General features: G+C 36.1%; 1 protein-coding gene across 5 annotated transcripts in view; it reads left to right on the top strand.

Annotated features, from left to right (window-relative positions):
* LOC149567281 (lipid phosphate phosphatase 2-like) overlaps window positions 1–26589 on the top strand; it is a 104085-nt gene extending 77496 nt beyond the window's left edge. For all 5 annotated transcript variants that reach the window (XM_089820442.1, XM_089820444.1, XM_089820443.1 and 2 more), the window contains exon 8: window positions 25302–26589. In XM_089820442.1, the coding sequence (XP_089676568.1) occupies window positions 25302–25513 (212 nt within the window). In that variant the 3' untranslated portion in view covers window positions 25514–26589. The remainder of the gene's footprint in view (window positions 1–25301) is intronic.
* Window positions 26590–26997: the final 408 nt, after the last annotated feature.

Here is a 26997-nt window from a genome sequence, read left to right as displayed (position 1 = left end):
TATATTAGTCCCTATGAGGGTCGATTCTCCCCTTTATGAACAAGGAAGATTATTTAAATGGGAACAAGACAAATTTGAAGTACTTTGGAGTCCCTAAGCTAGTCAATATTCTCTTTGAGTGAAATAAAATGAAATTACAAAGGAGAATTAAGTAAATTACCACCACATTGATTTCAAGGTAATATTTTTTTATTCCACATTGGATGTGGGGGTGAGATTTCAACTAAAAACTCCTTTAAAATTTCCCTCAACAAGAATAAGGAAGTACAAAGTAGATGATGGATTGATTTTAATTAGATGACAATGATGGAGGAAACTCTGTAATTAAGCGCGCTCGAGTTGGAGTAGTATTGGGATGGGTGACCTCTCAAGAAGTCCTAGTGCTTCACCTCTATGAGCATCACCTAGATCCAATGGGTGCTCAGTGTTCCATTTGTTCTCATTGGAGATGGATTCATGTGTGAATCACTACTCATGTAATATGGGTCAATAAGTTTGACTCAAAAATTACACAGTTAAATCCTGATAGCAATATCACAAGCTCAGGAGTTGATAAGTGTCCAAGGAAAGGAGAGCTGAAAATCAAACCATGCATGAAGAAAGTCATCAGCCATGATCAAGAAAACTTATATAGCAACGTCGCTGATGTAAAAATCAGAATTTTCTTTGAATCCCAAAGGGAAATCCAAAAGGTTGTCTAAAGGGTGAAAGCAAGGTTCCAAAATCAAATCGGAGAAACGAAGGGGCTGGAAGTGTACGTGTTTTCAAACCTAAGTCTGAAATTTTTCGAGGTGGGACAATTTTCTCCAAAAAAATCAGAGAAAATTTCTAAGTTGTCCAACCACATCAGAGATCACTGCTGATTGTTAAGGAGTCACCCTTGCACAAAATCGCTGGATTTTGAGGATAAATCATCAAGGAAAATGTGTGTTCAGAGTGTGTCCTTGGAATATCAGAATTTTGGCTTATGGAAAAATGTTGTATCTTCACATTTTACCTTCATGCTATTGTCAAGGGCATTTAGTTGATTATAGGGCTGCATTTGTCATGAGATCTGATTTAATTTATAAATATTTCGACCAAGTTGCAGGTCTATCCTAAGAAAATCAGAGTTTGTACAATAAGTAGTGAGGTCTGATCTGTACATTTGGAGGTTGAAATGAGTCAATTTGATCATAATTTTGAAGTCATAACAGCCTGATGTGTTAGAAATAGGGAATACTAAGAGGCTACCAACCTTAAACTTGCATAAATGAGTAAAGTGAAAAGCAATAACAAACATATCATAAAGAAAACTCATAACACCATATTTTGTTAACTTGGACAACCCTGGCCAAGGGAGAACCCCAGTGGGTATGGTACCCACAAAATGATCCATTGATCAAAAGTACCTTGTGAAAGGTGTTGACCTTGTTAGGAGTCTAATTACATGCATATAGTGTATTTGTCCTTGTTAGAGGACTAGGCCTTGTTAGAAGCTTCAATCCTATTAGGAGCTCTAATTACAAAAAGAAGGTGAACTCACTGCTCCTACAATCATATACAACTTTACAAGTAGTACAGGATAATACCAAAACTTTGACTGTCCTGATATCTTCAATATATGATCAGTCCTTTGTAGTTCCTTGCATCAAAACATACACACAATTGCCTGTCATGCTCTAACCATCGACCTTGCATCTATACTATGTCAATAAAGTGCGCATATAGCAATCATATCATAACAATACAATTGACAACTTCGCTTAACAAAAGTTTCTCCCTTTATACTGAATTCTTTAAATTGTCGGCCTTATACTTGGTCACACGTTACCAAAACCCAAAATTATAATCTGCTAGCTAAGGGTTAGCATCTAGGATGTTGTCCCTACCTTGTCAAGTTCTTGATTTGATAAGTCAAATCAATTCCTTGACCAATTTGCCAATACTTTGCCGTATACTCTGATTCTGAAATGTCAAACCTGTCCTTAGAATATTCAACCAAACCATATGCAAAACACATCATTAAGTTCAGCGGCCTTAACCATAGCATCTATACAGTCATAACTAACTTCCCTCCTATTTTCAGCCTTATACTTGATCCCTTTGAAGCTCGCTGAATTAAACTGTCGTACTATGCCCTGTGATTCTGGTTGATACTTCAACAATTTTGTTGGTTAATCAATTCCAAACTCAATACATATTTTTAGCAACTTTATTACACCATAATGTTTCCATTAATGACAACTCCTATCAACTTACCTCAGCCAAATTGCGAACATGATGATGCCTATTTGAAGACTTAGTTTTCACACTTAGTCCTCAGATTTAATTTCCAGATTTGTCCTGAGACTTTAGGACTCTCATACTTGGTTTTGGATTTCATTTGCAGTCTTCAAATACGATTTTTTAAGTTATAAAGTTCCAAATTCATGGTAGAATAAAAAAAATTAAGGGTCTGACGTTAATTTCCTAATCCAATTTCCTTCCAAGATCATTAGTTTCATGTTGTTTATCTTTTGTAGGATTGATTGCACAAGACATTGATAAGCAAGGACAAGGATGGAACAATCAAGAGAATCTTGAGTAAATCAAAAAGTCCCTATATGAGTTGATTTTCCACTTAGAGACTAAGGTGTGCAAAATGGGGACTAGGCTATAATGACATTTATGTGTCCCTATGTTACCAAATTCTTCCGTGGCAACTCCAAAGTCTGGTCCTTGTCTTGTAAAAGTCTGCTGCAAACTTTCAGTCTGCCCAAATTCTGTCAGATGAACCCGGCACGAATTTTGCCATTTTTATGGCGAATTCACAAATTTGCGGGTTTACTTTTAAGTATTTTTGGTCTATTTTAGTCAACCCAATCCTCCAAGCCTAAAATGGACCACTACAAAGGCGAGAAAGGTAAAACATACATCATTTGGACTAAAAGATATATATATATATATATATATAGTGGTGTATTTTGCTATGTTGCTTTACTATTAGCATAGTGGTGTATGAACTTATTTTCTGCTGCATATATCTACATATACATATACATACACACACACGCACATATATATTTTAAAGAAAACATATTCTTGTATAGATGATCCCAAAACAAATTTGAACCCACCCCCCAAAAAAATTGAACAAATTTCAAACCCAAATATCAATATTGAATCCAAACCAGCAACTTAGATGTGTCCTTATAGCAAGTCAACTTTCCACTTGATTAAATGCTTGAAGAATAAGAACTATCTTACAGGGAGATCAACTTGCCCCTATTCACATCACTTTTCCATAAGATCAAACAAGATTCGATTTAAGGACAAGTTGTTAGAGGCTCCAATTTGTCACTATGAGGGATCAAGATAAAGGATTTTGAGGCAAGCAGGTAAAGGACAAAGGTATCAAGAATGTCCCAAACAATTGGGAAAACAAGACTTCACCGCACAAGGATGATCAAACATGCAAGGAGGAAAGGGCGACAAATAAGGAAGATTGTCATCTTCAAACATCTAAGAACATAAAAATTACAAGTCTAGGATCAACATGAAGAAACTACTCATTCCAAGGAAATCAAGGTATCAATACTAAGTTCATGGATGAGTTCAATGGGGAGGATCCCCATAAGGATGAAAACGACTAGGAATCCCAAGCAATGGGGGGGATTGGTTTAGAGAGATCAAGGTAGAATGAAGTTTAACCTTCCATGAGGATTGAGAACAAGATTCACAAGCAAGGAAAATGAATAAGCTCCACAAATCAAGAGGATCAAGTTTGAAGATGAAGAAGTCAAGGAATCCTAAAGTTCAAACAATAAAGGTCCAAGTGCAAAGAATTCAACTACCACAAGGTCTAGGCATCTAGGAGGAGGAACTCCAAAAACAATAAAGAATTCCTAACGATAAGGAAGTGGAATTAAAATAAAGATTGCAAGAGAAAGAAACATTTTAATTCTTGAGGATGAGTTGTTGGATGACTAAGCATCTCACTATTGGTTCTCCTTTTGAATTTTCTTATTGGCCCACAAGGTCGTGCCTCATTTTTTTAAGCTATGCATTTAATATTTATAGCAACCCTAATTAGGGTTTTTTATGAGTTAATCTAGGCCATTGATTTCAAATTGATCTTGGATGTTCATTATATTTGGGGCTCTTGTACAAAACCCCACTCCTCTCGTTTGTAATGGAGAGACTTGTGGAAATTGTTGCCATGATACTATAAAAATTATTCCTTCTTCATTGTTGGTTTTCATGTTGAATGTTGTGATGTTTGGATTATTGCATGGTTTCTACAACTTCTCACTTGGTGTAGGATTATATTTCATGTTATGTAGAAGTAGATGAATGGAAGATATTTGGTTATTTTTTACACATTGATACATGTCGATGGATGGTGTAATGATAATAGTTTGAACACCCAAATTTACCCATAGGATACTCCATTAGCTTGGTTGATGTCGGTGCTTAAACTAAGTCTAGTAGAGTCACAAAGACATTCCTTATCTCTTGCATTTGAGGAGTAGATTAGATCTTCCTTAATCATTATATTTTGTAGTTTGTTTGGTTGGAGGTGTTTGAAGTGGTTGATGTTCATTGAATAAACAATGCAAGTACCTTTGTGATACTTAACATATCACATCATTATTATTGAGTAAAAGTCCACAATAAAAGGAACCTTGGGGTCATCTCATTTGATTGCACAATTTATATACATTGTTAGCATATGAGCTTCCTTATTCAAGAGAGGATTTCGTATTTGGTGTTTCATCCTTGAATGTTGAGTATTTGATTCTGCATGTTGTAGTGGCATAAGACTCACATCAACACTATGTAGTACAATCCTAATTATTTTTATAAGGACCCTTACCCAATAGGCCACTAATAACCACTAATACTGAACTGTGTAATTTTGTCAAACACTTGGCATGCAAACTAAATATACTGCTGAAAGTAAAATTGCTGAATAAAGGAAATTTTGTGCAACAAATCTACTCAATAACTGATGCAAAATAGTGCCAATATATTCATTCAAAGATAATCAAATGCTTCTACATATGATATGCGATTTATCAACTCAAAGCATTACAACATGGCACATTACAAACCCACCCTTATTGGCTGAATGCAACTGAGAATTTCTTGCACTACAAACTGAAATGAAAGAACCTGGATTGAGAAAATGCTGGAGACGGAATGCTGAAGACGAAATGATGAAAATGCAACTCCAAATTGCCCTCCAATTTGCTGACTGTATGGCTTGCAGGTACAACCGTACATGTACGGATTGGTATGGCACCTGGCAAAAATAAATGCTGGGCTGAAAGGTGCTGAAAATGGTGTAGAAATAATTGCCAGACTCCAAGAAAATTTCTCCCAGAAAATAAAAATCAAACTCCCAGCCAACTGTGAGAAATGAGCAAAAATGTATGTACAGGCTGAAAATCGAACCCTGCTGGAAATGTCCAAATAAGCCCAACTTGAAGTAGCTGAATACCACTTCCAAAGTGCAACCCTTCAAAGGATATTTCACCTCCTTAGTTATGCAAATCCTTAGGAGACTCCATTCCCAAAGATCAAATGACAATCTGCAGACCAAGATGGTGCCACAAATGCTCAAAGAGAAAAGTAATGTAAACTCATAACTTGGATGTCCAAAACGAGGCCAAGCACCCTATTTATTCACTTTTCTAAGAAGCCTCTAAGAACTTCTAGAAGTATCTATAAAATATTCTTATGAAATCCCTTTATAATGCACTTTTATAAAAAGTGCAACTCAACTCAAAATTATAATATTTTGGCCCCGCATAAAAATATAATAAACCCCATCTCTCCAAGAGCAAATAAGACCATCCAATCCCCAAATTATCATCAGAATGACTCTCTGCCTACGAGAGTCCATGATAGGCCAATTCACTGAAAAATAACATGTCACTAAAAAGGGGACATGACATTTTCAAATGTGTAATGCCCCCTTTTCGAAATAGTATTCAATAATAAACAAGTATACTAAATTTAAAATATAAGAGAATATAAAAAAAAAATTTAAAAAAAAAAAACATAGTTAAAAATAGTTTAAGTTAATGAAGGGTCAAAAGGCTTGAGATGAAAAGTTGTGACTCCCTCAAACATGATATATAAAAATGGAGTAGAGAATTTTATTGAAAGGAGTTACGGAGGAACAAAGAAAATATGGAGCATAGGAATCAAGAAAGATTAGGAGAAGAAGAAAGGAATGAAAGAAATAAGGTTCAAAGAGCAGCAATGATGAAGGGTTGTAATTATGAAAGGTTGCGACTCTCTAGAAAAGCAGAAATGATGAAGGGCTTGAACTCTTTCAAAATGTGGTAATTATGCAAGGGTGGACTCCCTCAAAGGGTAGAAATGCTGAAGGGTTGTGACTCTCTCAAAAGGTGGTAATTATGAAAGGTTGTGACCCTCTCAAAGTGCAGAAATAATGAATGGTTGTGACTCTCAAAGGGTAGCAGTTATGAAAGGTTGTGACCATTGTAAAGAGGTAGAAATGATGAAGAGGTGTGACTCTCCCTCACATTGGAAGACGTAGATGGGAGAAGATTGCATTGGAGGAAGACATCCAAAGAAAATCAGGAATAATATATTTTTCTCAGACAACAATAAAAAATGGTGGCTCAATTCATATGAAAGATTGTCACCATTTCACAAATAAAGTATAAAGTAAATGTCATTCCAAGCATTAAAGGATGACTTATCACTCATTCATCAATCATTAATACCTCAGAAATCAAGTGAACAATCAATCAACAAGATCAAAGAAACAATCATTGAATCCACAGTCAAAATGAAGATTTTGGCTAATCAGGCAGTGGACCTGTTGAAGACTTTCTAGCTGTTCTTTTGCTGTCTTTCCTTTGTTTTTCTGCTGTCTCTGTTCTTTGCCCCTTTTGTTAAAGGGTTTTTTGTTTTTGGTTGTTTCTTCTATGGTTGCTGGTGCATAGCTTCTTTTGGTCTTTTAATGCTTATATGCTTCACTCTTTGTAAAAGGTTTTAGGTCCTATCAAAACCTGATTTTACTTAATCAAAACAATCATCAAATCCACAACAATTACTAGAAAAGGAAAATATCCAGATTTTGTGAGGAAGAAGATATAAACAATTGGTCTTAGAAGAGCAGACATCTGAAGTATAACAGTAGACATATGAATATGGTATATGCAGATTTGAAAGAGGAGAATATGCAGACTTGAAGAGGACCATATGCAGAATGGAGAAAGAATGTATATATCGATACAGATATATAGGGGATGAACAACAAAAGGAATCATGTCTACAGCAGAAGCAAACATATCTATAGCAGAGGCAATCGTATCTACAGTAGGACGATCTGATTACAATCTCTTAAATTGTTGTGGTTTCGAAAACAGGCTTATCTTATTCTTCAGTAAGGATTATATCTCTAGCTATGTTTTGCTATTTGCTTCATTTTGATTTCTGAATTTAGGGAAAAATATAAGGTGGTCTCAAAAGGGGACATTACATAATACTATTCATGAAATATATTGGGTGTTCTAAAGATAACAGTCGTCTTCATGAAATGGAACCTATGCATCAATTATCCATTTTGACTTAGGATTGATCGTGTCAAGTTCAATTGGTTGATGGTCCTCAACACTACTTGATACACGCAAATTGAATGCATTAATTTGTTACTTATATGTAATAAGAATAATAATTGCAAATTGCAATAAAACAATCATAACAATTTACAAATGGAAATACATGCTTTCAGCTTATTAATCCAAGGTGAAGTTTATATTTTAGAATGAGTAAAAAGTAAAAAACATATCATTCATCAACTTTAAGTCAAACAATTGCATTTGTTAAAGGCATGTGCCTAAATACAACTGAAGAATGTGCAAAAGGATATCAATGACATGTGGCTCAAAATGTGCATTGTTTTTCATTTTAATTTTTTGGCATCTTTGCCAAATAATTCCACTATTCGGCTATGGGATTTTTCTTATACGAACATCATCTAGTTAGAGAGTATCGATCTTCAAAGCAAATTAACAAAAAATATATGTTGCATGAGATGAGAAGGGAAATGTTGATTACAAATAACCAAGTACTTGGTTTCAAAGTAGTCTGATCTTCTATAGTACAGTGGCAAAAATTCCCAATCCCTATTGGAGTGCGGGCAAATTTATCTTGACAACGCATTGATCCTACAATTCAGGGAAAAATATCTCGATGCATGGGAAGAACTCCTCATTCACCTCTTCAATCATGTAAGCTTCTCTTAGAGATTATTAATGAGTTCCTTGTGCATACATAGATTTTCTATTAAAAAGCTTTAAATAAGCACCTTATACTCATATAGAATGTAATGGAAGTTTTTGTGAAGCTTATGCTGCAAGAAATCCTATTCAGGTTTGAAGTTGATTTATTAAGATTTATGAAAACAATAATAATCAGATTGCGTTCAACTTTGCTTAATGCTTGCCCTCTATTCTTAACGGTGGCTTGGTATGTCTTTAAGGATTGTTGTCTTTGGTCTCACATCATCTTCCATATTATTTGTGGAATGCTTCTTTTTCAAATTAACCTACTGTGAATGCTAGTTCACTTATCTTTACTATAGTCATTGAACACCACTTTTATACAATTTCAAAATAGAAAACCTTGTGGTGAGATAAGTACTTTGAGTGTTCTGCTCCTACCTTTGAGACAAAAAGATAGGTATTGATTATTTCATAGGGGAGCAATAGTTTGTAGCAATTGAATTGGTAGACATTCATGCCTTGGCTGACACTTATGAGATCATTTTAGCTTCAACATTCAGTCATACCGTGCGTCTTTTAACATCAGTTTCAGAGTTTCTCATCCTACATTTAGTTAAAGTGAAGGCAGTAGTTTTTACAAGGGAATGATTTGTAATTTATCCCATCTCCCATTTATGAAGATGGTGTATTTAATACCATTGAATTTGGACCATTTTAGTGCTACAATTTGTAATATCTATCACCATAATAGGTAAGAATCTATAAATTTAATAGTTTAGTTTACAATTAGAAATTCGATTGAGTTGTTAAAATTCTGATCTAGATTTATTAGGAATAGGATCAATTAATTCGTTAGAAGTCTTGGGGACTTAGAACAACTCTAGTGTGAGGTAAACCTGATTTGGAATCTCTTTTGGCATGTCAATAGTGCACTTGAGTACTCAGGTGCGCCTATAATAGTTTTCTTACAGTTAGAAAATGTGCTTTTTATTATTGTAATTCTCCAATATTAATAAAGTTTTGGCCATTTGAACACAAAAGGTCCTTTTGAGTTGTCTTAGAATGTTTCATATTGATTTGGAGGGTTTGGTGATCACTATATAGTACCAAAGTAACGAGAATTGGAATCGGATTGGAATTGGCAAGGCTGAATTGAATTGTGAATTGGCCATGAATCGGCAAATTCAAAAAACCCTTGAAATTTAGTAACTTAATTTATAAACTCTATATCGCTGATTTGATTCACCGATTCACAAAAAATCGTTTGGGTTGAATCGAATTGCGTGAATTGCCGTGATTCTTGTTACTATGCTATATACCTTGATGTGCATTCGTAGATATATCTCAAAACTTTTTATTAGGAAACATTTAACATTGAGCTCATAATGGTCACTTAAATGTACAATGACTTTTATGTTGATAGCTAGGCTATGGAAAGATTCATGTTTAGGTATATTAAGTAAAATGGAGTTTACAGTGGATGATTGTATTTTCAAGGATAAGTTTTATGGTGCATATGGAGCTCTTGGTGCTTAATGTTCTATTCATTAGGAATGTGTTCTTGTAATATCCCTGTCCAAATCTGATTGAAACTTGCTATATTTGCTTTTAGAAATTTTGTCAAACACTTGTACAACAGAGGGATATATGACTGATTTTATTTTCAGTTTGTTTTCAGAATAAGAAAGATGACTTTTAATATCATAGGATGATTGAAAAATGACTTCTCTTCCATTTAGTCTACACCTAACATAGAATGCAACTCTTTTTTTGGTTTTTTCTTGATGAAATATATGACATCTATTCAATGCAAATTAACACTTACAGCCAAGTGACATTATGTCAAACAGTTGGCATGCAAACTAACATTATATTTCAAACTTCAAAATTGATAATGCATAAACATAAAATGAAGGGAACCTGAGATTGGTAGGCAGCTTTAAAACTGATCAGAATCTGTCATGCATTGTAGCAATATTGTTCACAGCATTGTAGCAATACTATTCACGACCATTGTAGTGATAATGCTATTCACAATTCCTGTAGTGATGGCATTGTAGCAGATGGGTATAAACTTCTTAATATGCCTCCAAATTAGCTGCTTAACTCCTTCCAAAGTGCAAATAAAATGAGGGCATCGAATGACCCTTAAATCTGAAGTGTATCTTCTTCATGAATTGCTGCAAAAACTCAATAAGCTTCAATGAGATGACTGAAATATCACCTCCAACAAATGCAACAATATCAGCTGATAGTGATAGTTTCACAGCCTCAAAGTTGCCAATCAAAGAGAATTATCATTCTCAATGACTGAAATGTCCTGCAGAAACCCTTGGCTCCACAAGTGCACAAGCAAATGTCAATATCAAATCTGGATGCCCTACAATGAGGCTCTCTCCTATATTTATTCTATTCCTTCACCCCTTCTAGAAGAACATAAAATATTATTTTATTGCACTTTTCTAGAAGCTTCCTCCTTTTCAGCAATAATTAGTTGTGCTTGTAGAAGATTCCCTTTTCTATATAATATAATATTATTTTAGTGACTTATGATTTAATATTTATTTTAGTCACTTTTTAATTAAATTAATTAAATATAAAGTCACCTTTTAATTTTAAAATTATTTAATGACTTTATAAGAAATTAATTTAATTATTTCACCTTATTTCTCCACTTAGCCTTCAAAAAATGAAAGGCTAAGAACTCCATGGAGAGGCTAAAACGATGGGGACATTATAGTCCACCCCTCTGGAAATTGCTTGTCCCCAAGCAATCTCAACTCTGGATGTTGCAGAATCTCTTCACTCTCCAATGTAGCATCCTCAATAGGTAGGTCCTTCCATTTAATCAAATATTCTCTAATGACACGGCTTCTGAACTGCTTCTCTCTAAAATCTAATATAGCCTCTGGTATCAAAATCAACTTACCCTCATCATCTAAGGGTGGTAGAACTGTAGAAGGAACCAGATGATGTCCCAATGCCTTCTTGAGGCATGATACATGGAAAATATTGTGCACTTTGCTGTCCGCCGGAAACTCTAGCTTGTAAGCCACCTCACCCACACGCCTAATGATTTGGAAGGGTCCATACTATCACGGCTTGAGCTTCTTTGCACCACTCTTCTTGAGAGTAGACTGTTTTTAGGGCTGCAACATCAAATACACTATGACCCCAACTTCAAAAGAGTGTTCCACTCTCTTCTGATCTGCATACTGTTTTTGTTGGTTTTGTGCCTTCCGGATGTTTTCACGAAGAGCCTTCATGATATCCTGATTTTCCTGTAACATGTCTCCAGCACTAGGCACTCTACTATCACTCATCAGCAAATCAAGAAAGCTAGGAGCCTCATAACCATACAAGGCCATGAATGGTGTCATCTGAATAGAAAGATGGTAAGTGGTATTGTAGCAGTACTCACAAAGGTATATCCACTTAACCCACCCTTTTTGCTCCCCAGCAATATAATTTCTGAGGTACCCTTCCACCCATTTGTTGACTATCTCCATCTGTCCATCTGTTTGAGGGTGGTAACTAGTACTCGGAGAAAGCTCGGCCCCACACAATCTAAAAAGCTCATGCCAGAAATTGCTCATAAACTGACTGTTTCAATCACTAACAATGTTTCGTGATAATCCATGCAATCTAAACACCTCACGAAAAAATAGTTTGGCAACCTGTGTGGCTAAATATGAAATAGTGATCGGAAAGAAATGTGCAAACTTGGTCAAGCGATCAACCATCACATATATGCAATCCTTACCTTGCACTTTTGGCAACCCTATGATGAAGTCCATAGATATACATTCCCACTTCTTGTCTGGAATTGGAAGTGGTTGTAATAAACTTGCAGGATATGTATGGTCCTGTTTGTTCTGCTAACAAACAACACACTCCCTATCATATCATAGAACATCAGATTTTAGTCCCTTCCAAGTGAACTTCTCCAGAGCCTGTCGATAGGTTTTGAAATACCTTGGATGGCCTGCCAATGGTGAATCATGAAAAGAGCTCAATACTATGTTCTTTACTTCTGATCCTAGAGTCAAGAAGATCCTCCCCTTGTAAATGATAAGATCATTCACCACCTTGTACCTATCATCTTGCAGTGACCCATCAATAAGACATGAAGCCCAAGAATCTTTAGCATATTCTGCCACAATCAAATGACTCCAATCCTCTGAAACCTCAACCATAGAGCTCAAATGTGGTCGGCGAGACAAGGCATCAGCGACTATATTCTGTGAACCTTTGACAAAAAAAATGTCAAAGTCATAAGATTGCAACTTGCTTACCCACTTCTGTTGACGGCCATTAAGATCCCACTGCCCAAGGAAATGTCTCAAGCTATTATGGTTTGTTTTTACAATGAACTTACTGCCCACTAAGTACTGCCTGAACTTGGCCAATGCATGCATAATGGCTGACATTTCCTTGTCATATATACTGTAGCTCCTCTCAGGACCTCTCAGCTTCCTGCTCTCATATGCAATTGGATGTTTGTCTTGCATCAGGACAACTCTAATCCCCTCTCCTGAAGCGTCACATTGCAACTCAAAGGGTTTAGTGAAATTAGGCAATGCAAGCATTGGGCAAGTAGTCATAAGTCGCTTGAACATCTCAAAGCATTCCTATGCGTCACGAGTCCAAACAAAAGCCCCTTTCTTGGTCAAATCTGTAAGTGGTGCTGCATGGTGAGAATACCCATTGACAAATCTGCGATAGAATCCACATAAGCCCAAAAATCTTTGAAGTTGTGTCAGATTCGTCCGAGTAAGCCACTCAACAATTGCCTTGACCTTATTCGGATCCATCCGAACTCCTTCTGCACTAATGATGTGACCCAAATATAATAATTCTATCATGCCCAAGTCACATTTAGATTCCTTGGCTTATAGAGATTCGTTACCAAGAATACCCAAAACTATGTCAAGATGTGCAAGATGCTCTTCCCATGTCCTGCTATAAACCAAGATATTATCAAAGAAGACTAACACAAATTGCCTCAACTGTGAATGAAATACCCTATTCATAGTAGACTGGAATGTAGTAGGGGCATTGGTTAGCCCAAACGACATAACCACAAACTCAAAATGTCCACAATGGCAACGAAAAGTTGTCTTCTCAATATCTTCTTCCCTCATACGAATTTGGTGGTAACCCGATCTCAGATCATGCAATTTATCAATCAACTCATCAATCCTTGGAATGGGATATCTGTTCTTGATTGTTCTCTTGTTAAGCATTCTATAATCAATACACATCCTTAGAATACCATCCTTCTTTTTAACCAATACTACTGATGAAGCAAAAGGTGACTTACTTGGTCTAATATGCCCCATAGCTAGCAACTCCTTGATAGTTTTTTCTATCTCATCTTTGAGCTGCTTAGGGTGCCTGTAGGGAGTGACTATCACGGACTTAGCACCCTCGTCCAGTTCGATGATGTGCTCTATCCCTCTATTTGGAGGTCTACCAGGTAGAATCTTGCTAAAGACCTTATCATGCTTGATCCTCAACTCTTGTATATTAGGAGGATAAACAGGGTTTTGCTGCTCTTCCTGTGTTGGCTTCAAAACACAACCTGCTGCCCACTCAACCATGTCATGATGCAAGAGACATTCCATTTTCCTGAAAGAAATAGTCTTGCAACTAGTGTCTCTAAGTGCTTTCAACACATGAGTTTTTCCATCCACCTCAAATCTCATTTCCATCTTATGAAGGTTGAGGGTGAATATTCCTATGTCATGTAACCATGTCATTCCCAAAACCATATCTGTGTCTCCCATGTTCACCACATAAAAATCTGTCTTGAACTTATAATTATTCAAGCACATCGGCAAATTTGAAATCATCTTGTCACACCTAAGAGTGTAACCATCAACAACCTTAACTCGAATTCCCTCAAACTCCTTAGTGTGTATACCACGCCTCTCAACAAGCCTAGCATCAATGAAATTGTGTGTCGCACTTGTATCAAGAAGGGTAATAATCTTTTGACCAGCAAGAACCCCTCGCATCCTAAAAGACCCTTCTCACTGAATACTTGTGAGACGAGCCTCTTTAAACTTCACTTCTTCCTCTAATTCTTCATCATGTTCTGATTTTTTTGATTCTAAATCATTAATTTCAGATTGCTGGTCTGAATCAGAATCTTCAATTAGTGCCCACATTGCACGATTTGACTTCCCCTTAGGTTTCATAGGGCAATCATAGTTAATATCATATGGTCCCTTACAATAGAAGCATAGTTTCCTCTTCCTTAAATCATTAAGAGTCTCACGGTCAAACGAGAAAGTAGACTTACCTTTAGCTTTGTCCTCCTTTTTAGGAAACTTCTTGTTGTCACGATTGGAAAATGTTCCCTTTGATGTAAACTTGCTGGTAGGGGCAGTGAACTCCATGCTTCGTGCCTTCTTCATTGCTTCCTGTAGTGAGGGAGGATCGAAAGCTTTCAACCAACCCTTCAATGGCTCCATCAATCCTTCCATGAATAAGACCACCAATCTTCTTTCACTGATGTTAGGAACCATGACCGATAACTGTTGGAAGTCATTCACATAAGCATCAAGGGAACCATGCTGTTTTAGTTGTGCCAATTCACAGAAACTCACCTCAGCATCTTTGACATCAAACCTTTCAATCAACTTGTTGGTAAACTCCTCATATGTAGTGATAAAGTTGTGTCCAAGAGTGACTAACCCATGATACCACCACTCGTGAGTAGCTCCTTCAAGATGTAGTGTGGAAAATCTTATGGCATCCTCTTCAGGCATTGGTCTTAAAGAAAGATAATTATCAAGCTTTTGAACCCAAGACCTAGCTGTGCATTTGTTACTTCCATCATAGTAAGGCATGGAAATCTTACCAAGTGTTTGTTAATAGTCATTTCTTGGAGCATAGTGATCATTCCTTCCTCCTCTCCTATTTCTTTGTTTCATGAATTGATCAAATGTCCATATTTCTCTCATATTAGGAGGGAGAGTGGTATACTCCAAGTAGGCCTGTCTAGCTTCATCTCCAAAAGAAACAGCTGGAGTAGCATGTGGTTGTTCTTCTCTTGGTGTAAAGGTGGGAAAAAGAGGTCTAGAGGCTAATTCTCTAGTATCTTCAGTGCGATGTATAGACCTTTCTTCATTAACTCCACTATGTTCAACTGTGTTTTGATTTTGAATGGCTTGCTGATCCATTTTTGCTAATAAGCGTGACATCATATCAAGCATGGTATCAAATTTCCTTTCAGCTCTTGCATCCCTATTTTCTTCGTCTGCTATATTTTGAACTGCTTTGTTGGTATCTCTTTCTCTTAATGCTTCTGAGAATGTATCCCCTTCAACCTAAGGATTTTGATATTGTTGTCTCCGTTGTTCCCTGTTATAACATCTGATTTCTCTTGCACTCATCTGCTATTTGAGTGATCACAGGATGGTAGGATGAAAGCTCTGGTACCACTGTAATATCCCTATCCAAATCTGATTGAAACTTGCTATATTTGCTTTTAGAAATTTTGTCAAATACTTGTATAGCAGAGGGATATATGACTGATTTTATTTTCAATTTGTTTTTAGAATAAGAAAAATGATTTATAATATCATAGGATGACTGAAAAATGACTTCTCTTCTGCTTAGTCTACACCTAACATGAAATGCAACTCTTTTTTTTGTTTTTTCTTGATGCAATATATGACATCTATTCAATGCAAATTAACACTTACAGCCAAGTGACATTATGTCAAACAGTTGGCATGCAAACTAACATTATATTTCAAACTTCAAAATTGATAATACATAAACATAAAATGAAGGGAACCTGAGATTGGTAGGCAGCTTTAAAACTAATCAGAATTTGTCATGCACTGTAGCGGTATTGTTAACAGCATTGTAGCAATACTATTCACGACCACTGTAGCGATACCGCTATTCACAATTCCTGTAGCAATGGCACTGTAGAAGATGGGTATAAACTTCCTAATATGCCTCCGAATTAGCTACTTAACTCCTTCCAAAGTGCAGATAAAATGAGGGCATTGAATGACCCTTAAATCTGAAGTGTATCTTCTTCATGAATTGCTGCAAAAACTCAATAAGCTTCAATGAGATGACTAAAATATCACCTCCAACAAATGCAACAATATCAGCTGATAGTTTCACAGCCTCAAAGTTGCCAATCAAAGAGAATTCTTGTTCTCAATGATTGAAATGTCCCGCAGAAACCCTTGGCTCCACAAGTGCACAAGCAAATGTCAATATCAAATCTGGATGCCCTACAATGAGGCTCTCTCCTATATTTGTTCTATTTCTTCACCCCTTCTAGAAGAACATAAAATATTATTTTATTGCACTTTTCTAAAAGCTTCCTCCTTTCCAACAATAATTAGTTGTGCTTCTAGAAGATGCCCTTTTCCATATAATATAATATTATTTTAGTGACTTATGATTTAATATTTATTTTAATCACTTTTTAATTAAATTAATTAAATATAAAGTCGCCTTTTAATTTTTAAATTATTTAATGACTTTATAAGAAATTAATTTAATTATTTCACCTTATTTATCCACTTAGCCTTCAAAGAATGAAAGGCTAAGAACTCCATTGAGAGGCTAAAAAGAGGGGGACATTACAGTTCCAACAACATCAAGATAGGCTCCTTTCATTCAAATGTGGTATTTGTAAGTTTATGATCAAATCCTCACTTACAAAGGAAATCAAGATTGTTGACTCCAGCTAGATATATAAACTTCTAAAGAAAAGGCATTTTGGTTCCATAGTTCATTTGTATTTCATGGATGCAATTCTTTTGATTACAAAGCCCAAAACTAGATATTCAAAAATTACTCCATGAGTATATAGCAGTCTTTTAGGAGCTAGAGGCATCTTTCACATAGAGAACTGTAATATGCAACTGTCTGATCCATGAAGGATTCCATGGTACTCATTTCTTACAAGTATGGATGCTTAGAAATTGAAGGTTGAAATTATTCAAGAAAGGAGATAAGGGTCATCATTCCTTGCATGTGTAGTTTGGGCAATGAAGGATGTGCCATTTAGCCTTTGGAATGACCATAGACTGCTTAGTCTTTTCTCAATTAGGAACAAGTTCCCAAGGCATAAGATTTTTGATATTTTAAATTAGTTGCATGCCGTCACGCGCTTGTCCAAAGTATGCCTTTTTGGCTTTGCAATCTTCTTTTAAATAAGTTAAAATGGGACCAAATACCATTTTCGGACTTTAAGGGCCTGTTTGGTTACAAGCATAGGAATAGGAAATTAGAATGGAAAATTGGAATGCGAATGAGAATGGAGAATTGGAATGGAAACTGGCAATCTCAGTCTTGTTTGGTTCTCTAAAATTTAATTAGGAATTTGTATTAATTTTCAAAGATGCTACATCAACCAACTTGCCTTTGAATTTACATGTTACCAACGAAGTTTGAACCGAGGACCTCGTATACACATCAGCAAAGCCAAATCATGAAAGATGCTCGTTTTTTCTAAAGAATCGCAACATGTAGTTGAGCTTGACCTAGAATTTCTTGGCATGCACCTTCCACATCAATTTTGCATAGCGTTGAAAATGAAATGTGTGAGATCTGTTCTTTCCCTTGGGAAAATACAGGGGGGTATTGGTCGGATCAAGATCTCCATGGTGTTCGTATTGCAAAGAAGGCATTCTTGAGGTATCTTCCTCCTTAATGGTTGCCAAATTGAGCACAAGAGAAGGCCTATAGGGCTTGGCAATCTAACATGCAAATGAGAGTTGCTGGGGGATGAGAGGGTAAACCTGAGCCTCTTTCTCTTGTTGGCTCTTTCTCCTCAAGCTGAATCTTGTACTTATTGTCCATTTCCCTCCAGATTTGTTCTTCATTTCTCTAAGCAGCAGATTCAGGGGCAGAATGCCAAGAAATTTATTTTATGGGCGAGCAGAGAGAAGAGTTTTAGGAGTATAAGGAAGAATAACATTGATATATTCCTATTCTCCATTCCAATAACAGGTATTTTTGGGAATGGGTATATCCTCATTTTGGGGCTAAAATGGGAATACATATTCCTATTCTCCATTCCCATTCCGCTAACCAAACGAAAAATACAAAATCAATTCTAATTTTCCATTCCTATTCCTATTGAATTCCAGCAACCAAACGAATTGGATTTTGTTTTTCAGGTTTCAAGCTTTCTTGTGTAATCTTAAATGAGTTCAAGCTGTCTTATGTAATCTTGTGTAATTCGAATAATATTTCTTGAAATGAGCAGGCTTTGTATTGCAGGTTTCATCATAGAAGTTATTTTAGTTTTGTATATGATACTTGGACCCTTCAAGGAGAGTAGCCATAAGTTTAACTGCTTCTTTCGACAATCATAGATGCTGGGTGGTAATGATTGATAAAATCTCTGTCTTGAGCAGCCAAATGGATTGCATCAAGGCACATAACAAAGCTACAGGATATAATGAACAGGATTGATTAGTTATGATTTTTCGATTTTTTTGTATTTCACTATTCAAGCAATGGAGAATCAACTTAGTTGCCGATTCGTGACACGAATCCAATTCGGGCACGTGAATCGGATCCGTGGATTCGGAATTTTTTTTCCCTAATTATGATTCGTGGAGGATTCGTGCATATATATATATATATATATATATATATATATATATATATATATATATATATATATATATATATATATATATATATATATATATATATATGCATATTATATACTAAGAAATAACATAAATATACATAATTCTAAAACTAAATCATTTCATAGTATGAATCTATGATTCTAGTATGCATCTACGACTCTAGTATACTTGATCAATGACATTGATAATTAATCTATTTTCACGATTATAAAGAAAATCAACACATTCACATTGAATTATTGAAAGTGAAAGTTTGTAACATTCAAAATATAGATCATTAAACTTAAAGTTTGTAACATGATTTACTCATAAAAGAGTCAAGAGTCAAGACTAAAGTTTTTGATTTAATCATCAAATGGATTTTCAAGAAAATCCGCATCAGAGGGGTATTGATGAGCTGCAAGTGTTGCATATGCATCAGTAGAGGAACCCAAACCACTAGTAGTAGAGGGGATTGTTAACTCATAATCCTCCTCCTCATCATCCACATCAATCAAAGTGGATCTAGCAAGATCCTGGATGGTCATATCTAAATCAGGAGTCTCGGGTGCTACATCCCAAAGCTTTTTGGGCCCCTTCTTGTACTTAGAATCCTTCTGTGACAACAAGCGCAAATTGTTGTGAATGAACACAAGGTCTTCTGATTTTTTTGGAGCCAACAGGTTGCGTTTGACTGAGTGGATAAAGGAGTAAGTACTCCAATTCCGCTCAGCTGCAGAAGAGCTGACAACCTAAAGAGAAATTAAAAATTATCAATACAAAAATCAAGATAAATAAATTAAATAATAAATTCAAGGAATTGAGAATGTTAACCTTAAGCTTAATTTTACAAACTTACTTGGGATAGGACCTTTATGGCAAGAGGTTGGAGGTATGTGAAGGCTTGCCCATGAAGGTACCACCATTTGATGGCACCAATCCTGCTTTGGTCTGCTATGGCAATAGGGTGGAAATCCTCACCTGAGTTGAAAGCAACAAATTCACTCCTCACAATTGCCCAAATCTCTGGATCTTGGAATATCTTAGCTAGTGCCCTCTTATACCCATCTGCAACCTCTGCATCTCTAAATGGTGGCACTCTACCTGGAAGGCGAAGTACATCTGCACTATAGTACCTGGGGATAACAAAAGACAATTGAACACTATCAAATATCAATAGCACAAACATTGGATAAAATAAGCACAAACATTTGATAAGAACTACAGTACCTCGGGGATAGAGCATATGCAAGGAGGTGCAAAGGTGTGGTCATCTTGTTCCATCGACGATGAACAATTTTTTTCACCTTCTTGTAAAGGGTGTCCTCAGGATCATTCTCCCTCCTTTGTATGACCTAGGATATGAAATATGAATAATAATTATAATTAGTGAATATTTCAATTTAAACTTTAGAATCTAGATATCTCTCAAATAAAAAATTGTTGTAAAAGAGCGTAAAACTTACCATGTTAATTTTTTCCAGCATAATATCCATGGAATTATAAATATCCCCAAGGCATGGTTCATCACTATCTGCGAAGCGAAGCATTGCCATTATTGGATCGGTGATTTCCAACACAACTCACAAGACCCCACCAATCCTCATCTAGTATCATTCTTCTCACATTTAAGGCCCTTGTTGTATTGGAATTCTTCCAAACGCCCCATTGGGGGCTAATGACCATATGCTTCAATGCTTCTTTTACCTTCATAAGTCGTCTCAAGACGATTGTGTGAGAGGCAAAGCGGGTTTCAGCAACCTAAGAACATGTTAAACTCAAGTTAGTAATAGATTTAAAAATTAAAACATGTTAATGTAAACAACAACGAAAATTAATAATTGTGGAATCCAATAATATTCAATTATATATTAAATATACAAATTTACCTTCAATAACTCCAAGTCCGAGAAACTCCTGAAAATTGCTTGTGACATGTGGTGATTTGTCACAAACATTTGAATTTCTTCAGCTTTCTCATATATCCTTTTCACCCAATCTATTTCGGTGCTAATTGCTTTCATCACTAAATTGAGAGTGGACGGTGCATGGTGTCCAAAAGATATGATCATATTTAGACTCTACAATTATCCCTACAGCCCTGCAAACTTTTGCATTGTCCGTGACCACTTGGACAACATTATCAGGATCCACTGACTCTATGGCATCAATGAGAATGCGTGAAATTCTGCATCTTTCACTTGCCCTTCACAATCAACTGCCTTCAAGAACATTGCCCACTTAAGGCATACAACAATAATATTGATCAATGGATGGTTTCTACAATCTTTCCACCCATCCGAAATAATAGACACACCCGATTGAACCCAAAAATCTCTTATTGGTTGAAGTTGAGCCTCTACATTTTTCCTCTCATCATGTAATATGGTAGTGCGCAACTTCTCATAACCAGGTGGTTTGTAACCATGGGGTCCATCATTTATTGCTTCCACCATCTCCCTAAAATAAGGTGATCTAGCAAAATTAAATGAAACACCATTTGCAATTAAACAATGTCCAATTTTGTGATCAGCAATGTCTCTCTTTTCATTTTGGAATGCCCTATCCAGTGGGCCTCTCCTGCGGGTGAGTGGAGATGGGTCTTCATCTTCATCATTTGTAGTTGGCATAGGCAAAAAATGATGTGTTCTTGTGTTTGTTTGATCGGATGATGGTGTTGGTGTATTTTTTTTTTTGGAAGCACCACGTTTTGCTTTTGCAACTGTTCTATCAGCATCATCTTGCTCTTTTGCTAACGCTGCTATTTGTGCAGCTGGTAATCCCTTCTTATCACTACCCTGACACATGTGAATTCCTTCCCCCACAAGGCCCAAAAAATGTAGTTTCACTAGGGAATAGGAGCTTCTATGTTTATGTTGCAATAATTACATTTCCATATGCATGCCCCACCCCCAGGACATTGTGCGACTCTTGTTGTGTGTCTCCATAAAGGAGACCCCTTATCAATTTTGAAGCTTGGTGATGCAGTCCCACCCCCACCCACTGAGCCTTGACTACTCATTGTTCTATTCTTGCAATCTAGAAAAAAAAATGAAAGAAAACCATGCTTCACACTTACACAAAAATTTGAAAATTTGGAAAACTAAAAATAAATCAATAATCTATGAAAGAACTCAAGAATATGGTTGAAATGCATACCTTAAACACTTCTTGCAAGGTATTTGAAGCTCCACAACCAATCTCCTTCGAATCCAAGCACTTTACTTCAAACTAGCAAGTATGAGAGAGCAAAATAGAGAGTAAATGAACTTGCATTGTGATTTAGAGGGTCGTTTTTAGGGTTTAGGGCCTTTAGGAAAAAAAAAACATTAAAAAATGAAGTTGGGTCTATTGTTTTGCTTTTTTATTTGGGCCCTGCCGTGGATCCTCGAAGATCCGGGCAGGATCCGTAATCTTGCTTGTGGATCCGTAGTGCGGATCCTTACGGATCCACAGGCAGGATTGCGGATCTTGCCCGGATCCATACGTGGATCCGGATCCGAATCGGACCCAAATCCGGATCCGTGGGTATATGGACGAATCCGGTAATTGAGAGAATCAATGAAAAATTGAAGTGAAGGACATGCGGGCTAAAAATAATGAAGCAAACAAATAATCTACTGGACTAACTAACCTGCTTGAACAAAAGTTTTAACATGAGAAAAGAGTCGATGAATTGAAATTCAAATCCATATAGTTAGAGAAAAGCTATAGACACAAACATTGTGGATAAAGAATGACATGCTAAGTTAGTGAACTCCCCTCACACACCCAAACACATGCTCTGAAACCACAAATAAAGGGTACTTCCCTTACCAAACACATGCTTTGTTACACTTGATAAATGGTAACTCCACTAATATCCATTCATAGCATAAGAAATGAATCGCATAGAAATTGCAGAATAGAAATAACTGATTTTTCTATTAATGAAACACATATTCAGAAATCACAGTGCTTAGCCTCATGGGCTGTTACAGTCCTCCAAGCTGGAACTATACAATGAAGGAAAATTCTTCTCTAGTTCGAATGATCACTCAACTCTATATGATCCACTCCACTATGGATGATCTACTCAACTTTGGATGAATACATAACTAGCTTAAGTCCCAATTTACAGTCCTCTTGTGTCTCTTAGAAATCCTATGTCCCCTTTTGATGTACAACACATAAAATAAATTAAAGAAGCAAATAGCCAATAGATGGTTCATCAACTTCCCCAAGAGATAACTAGCTGAAGTTCCAATTTACAGTCGTCTTGTGTCTCTTAGAAATCCCATGCCCCCTTTTGATGTACAACACATACTATCAATAAAAGAAGCAAATAGCCAATAGATGGCTCATCAACTTCCCCAAGAGGGTGCCTAAGGTGGTGTCTCTTCAATTTTCCAAAGTGGGTACCTAAAAAGGTGTCCATTCCACAAGATTCTTCTGTGATTTTTCCCCTTCCCCAATCCAGGCCAAGATGGGGACATTCTTGATTTTACAATAGAAGTAATAGAAATATGTGCTCACTCATAAAGTTTACACTTGCCTTTAGAAAAGCCACAAAAGTCAAATAATTTCAACTCCCAATGTCCTTTGGATGCTTGCCTAGGTACATGGAGACCTGTAGTTGCTTGCATTAAAATTTATTCCCCCTAACTCTAACAAGATTAAACAATTTTATTTACGGGATGCAAGATTGTTTGTACACCCCTAGATGCTCCTGCATTACTTGGATCCTTAAGGAAAGTAGTCATAACATTAGCCGCTTCTTTCAACATCCAAAGATACTAGGTGATAATGATTCATAAAATCTCTGGGTTGAGCAGCCACATGGATTGAATCAAGGCACAGAAGGAAGCTGCAGGATATAATGAACAAGATCAATTAGATACGATTGTTGTATTTCAGGCAATGGAGAATCAATTGAAGAAGGACATGCGGGCTAGTAATAAAGAAGCAACCAAGCAAGATTCTGAATTAACTAACCTTATGAATGAAAATTCAAATCCATATAGTTGGAGAAAATCTAGAGACACAAATGTTGTGCGTCCAAGAATTACATGCAAAGTTAGCCAAGTTTGAGTCTTTGGAAAAAGCCAAGATTGTGCAATATTGCTTGGAAAACAGCTGAATCGGGAGAGCATTGGGAAGGCATATTAACTATTGAAATGAGAGAACACAAATATCTAAGAAACAATTGGTTTAGCTTCATAGGTCTTCATTCTTCTGGTTTAGCTTCAATTCTATTGGCATTATAGTTGTTTGGGAGGTCACCAATTGATATATTTTTTGCCCATGTTATCATCAATAATGATTGCTGCTTCTTCATCTGTTATTCTCAATCTCATTGATTGAGAAGATACATTACTTACAAGTTCAAGTCCAAAGGAAGTGAGAAAGATGCTATTTTCAATATGCTACCATGTCTTTTTCCATTGGAATTTATCGTGTCCCTTGGTTATGATAATTGGTTATCTGTTTTGATTCAGGATTTTGATAATTCCATATAGAGGATTATGAATAGAATGATAGCTTGTTGGCATATGGTGTTATGGACTAGCCTTTTAGAATGCAAAAGTCATCACACATTTCTCAACAAAACAACTTTGTTTATCTTTGATCAATTGAAATAAGAAAGCAAGAGATTACATTTATGCCCATGAATGACCAAGAACAAATCATAGGCATCGGGACATACAACTATTACAATAGTGTTTTCATCTTGTTACCTTTATGATAACTGTGATATTCTTAAGCTGTTCATAATTATTAAAAATCAAATTTTCTGATTTTCCCCAATTTTTGAAGCATTACAATTCTAACAAGTCGCAACTGCCTGGAAGGCTCAAAGATAAATATATCCCCAAAACTGGTTTTGAAAGTCTGGCATTGAAAACATACAGCATGACAGTTAACAGCAAAATAACTTCCTTTGCTACATTGTAATGTTTGCGTAGAGAGGTTGTTTACCTGAGAAATTCAGAATTGCAAATTTCATGGGCTTAATGTTTGTGTAGAACCTCGTACACATTGGTATCTGTTGCTGCATTTCAAGACATTTCACTGGGAATGCTGTTCTAGCAGGACCCGTAGGTTTCATGCTAGTTTACCAGGAAATCTGTGCTATATAGTCTTCAGAGAATTTTTTTTCCACAATTGACCATATCAACAGAATGACCTGGATTTCCTTGTTCAGAAGATTTAGTTCCCTGCTTGTTGCACGGGCAAATTTGAAATTAACCAAGTGTTTTCTTCTTGATTACCTTGATATCAAATTTGTTCGAAGTCTTCATATCAAGATTGAAATGAAATAAAAACAAGTACAATGTATTCTTCTGTCTATTTGGATAGATATATACTTCCTAGATTTTTATTAAACTCTTCAGTAGTTGACTCTTGTTCTTTAAAAAGAATCAGATAGTATTACATATTTATTTACAAATGTGGTGCATCTGTGCAGGTGTAGGGCCATACACTCATTTTCACGTTTCAAATGATGCACAAGCCAAGCACGAAGAATTTGCTGGTGGCTTGGATATAGAAAATGTACCATATACTAGAGTAGGGGGAACTGATACAGCAGTGAACAGACACACCCAGGAGGGAGGGTTCGTTAATTGGCAAAGAGGAAACAAACAGGATCCTGATACATACAAACATTTACTTGAGTAGCGAACTGGCATTCATCAGAGGGAAGCAGTTGTTGAGGATATTGAAAGTATTTCATTTTCAGAGAGGAGAGTAAATATGGGAAAAGCTGTAACATTTGTCAATGAAACAATAGATAATGCACAAAGTTTCACCATAGGCTGTAAATCTTCTAGAAACCATTTAACAGAAAGGTTTTTTCCAATCAAGAGAGGGTTTAGCATTTAGGACAAAAATTATGTCTGGAAAATGTTAACCAAGTAGAGCAGCATATTAGTCATACAGGTTCCTGGATGTGACCCAGTATAGGTTTCCAGCTTCCTGGTTTGAGGCCAAAACGACATGTTCTTCCTGCCCACATTCCCTGACCCGCCCGTGTTGATGCCAAAGAGCAGCAGAACAAGACAGATCAATGTGCTTTAGACTTCATATTGAACTTTTTGCAGTAAGAGCTAAAAAATGTTCAATGTATCAATTACTTGAGCAAGACAATGCGTAACAGATTGATTATCAAACATGCAAATGCATGATGGAATCAAAGGATCGATAGTGTCATGTTTGAAAAATATTTTCTTTTGTGAGGGATAAATGAAAACAAACCATAATCCATTGCTGGAGGGAAAGAAATGTAGGGAATGGAATTAGAACTTGTATTACAATATAATTATGGAGTTACATTGTTGATGATCGATGTCAAATAATCCAGCCGATTCAGTAAATTGCCTATTTGGACATCAGGTATACCAGTTCCTTTTTATTGGCATACGACCTGTGCACTGTGTAAGTATTGAAAGAGACACAAAAATTATTATCATCTATCTGAACTATAATGTACTACAATTTGCTGATCAACACCAACACGCAAAAAGATTTCAGGATCCAAGCCTTGGTCGTGTATACATCGCTACAAAGCTTGCCATCTGAACTTCATTTTATCCATGTTTCATTGAATATGTCCATGTTATGCATGGTAGCGAGGAGTATTGTTGTGTTCCTTGTTTCCAATAATTGTCTACTCAATCTCTTAGAAATAAATGGATCATGGTTATTTGTCGCTGATGTATTCATAAACATGCAATAATGAAGGGACACTTAAGATATCTCAATATTTACTATCAATCCATTAGAATGTTTATGAATCACACGTAAGTAATTAGTGAAGTTCTCAACTGATATGGAAGAGAGGAAATGCATGGTTGTAAGGAAGCATTGCAACTTGAGTGACAATTCCAATCATGAATACCTCTCTTAGGCTGGGGTCCCATGGGCACCCGCTTGCTTAAAAATAGAGCGGGTGCCGCCTAACTTTTTTAGGAAAATTTAAAGTGGAGTGGTCGCATGGGCATGACATTTAAATTTGCTTTAAAAAATTAGCTCCTAGATTGAAGGAAATATTAAAAATATAAATTGTTGTTTTTAGAATTTTTGGTAGGATGATTTCAATTTAGAGGGAAAATGAAAGGTAGGTTCTTGCCAAGTGGCAGAATTCTTCCCTAAATAGTAGGAGC

The sequence above is a fragment of the Cupressus sempervirens genome, chromosome 3 (genome assembly GCF_028749045.1).
Source record: "Cupressus sempervirens isolate cs-2001-9-10 chromosome 3, ASM2874904v1, whole genome shotgun sequence".
Lineage (NCBI taxonomy): Eukaryota > Viridiplantae > Streptophyta > Pinopsida > Cupressales > Cupressaceae > Cupressus > Cupressus sempervirens.
Note: the sequence above shows the minus strand (reverse complement) of the source record. Positions and strands in the feature narration are given on the sequence as shown.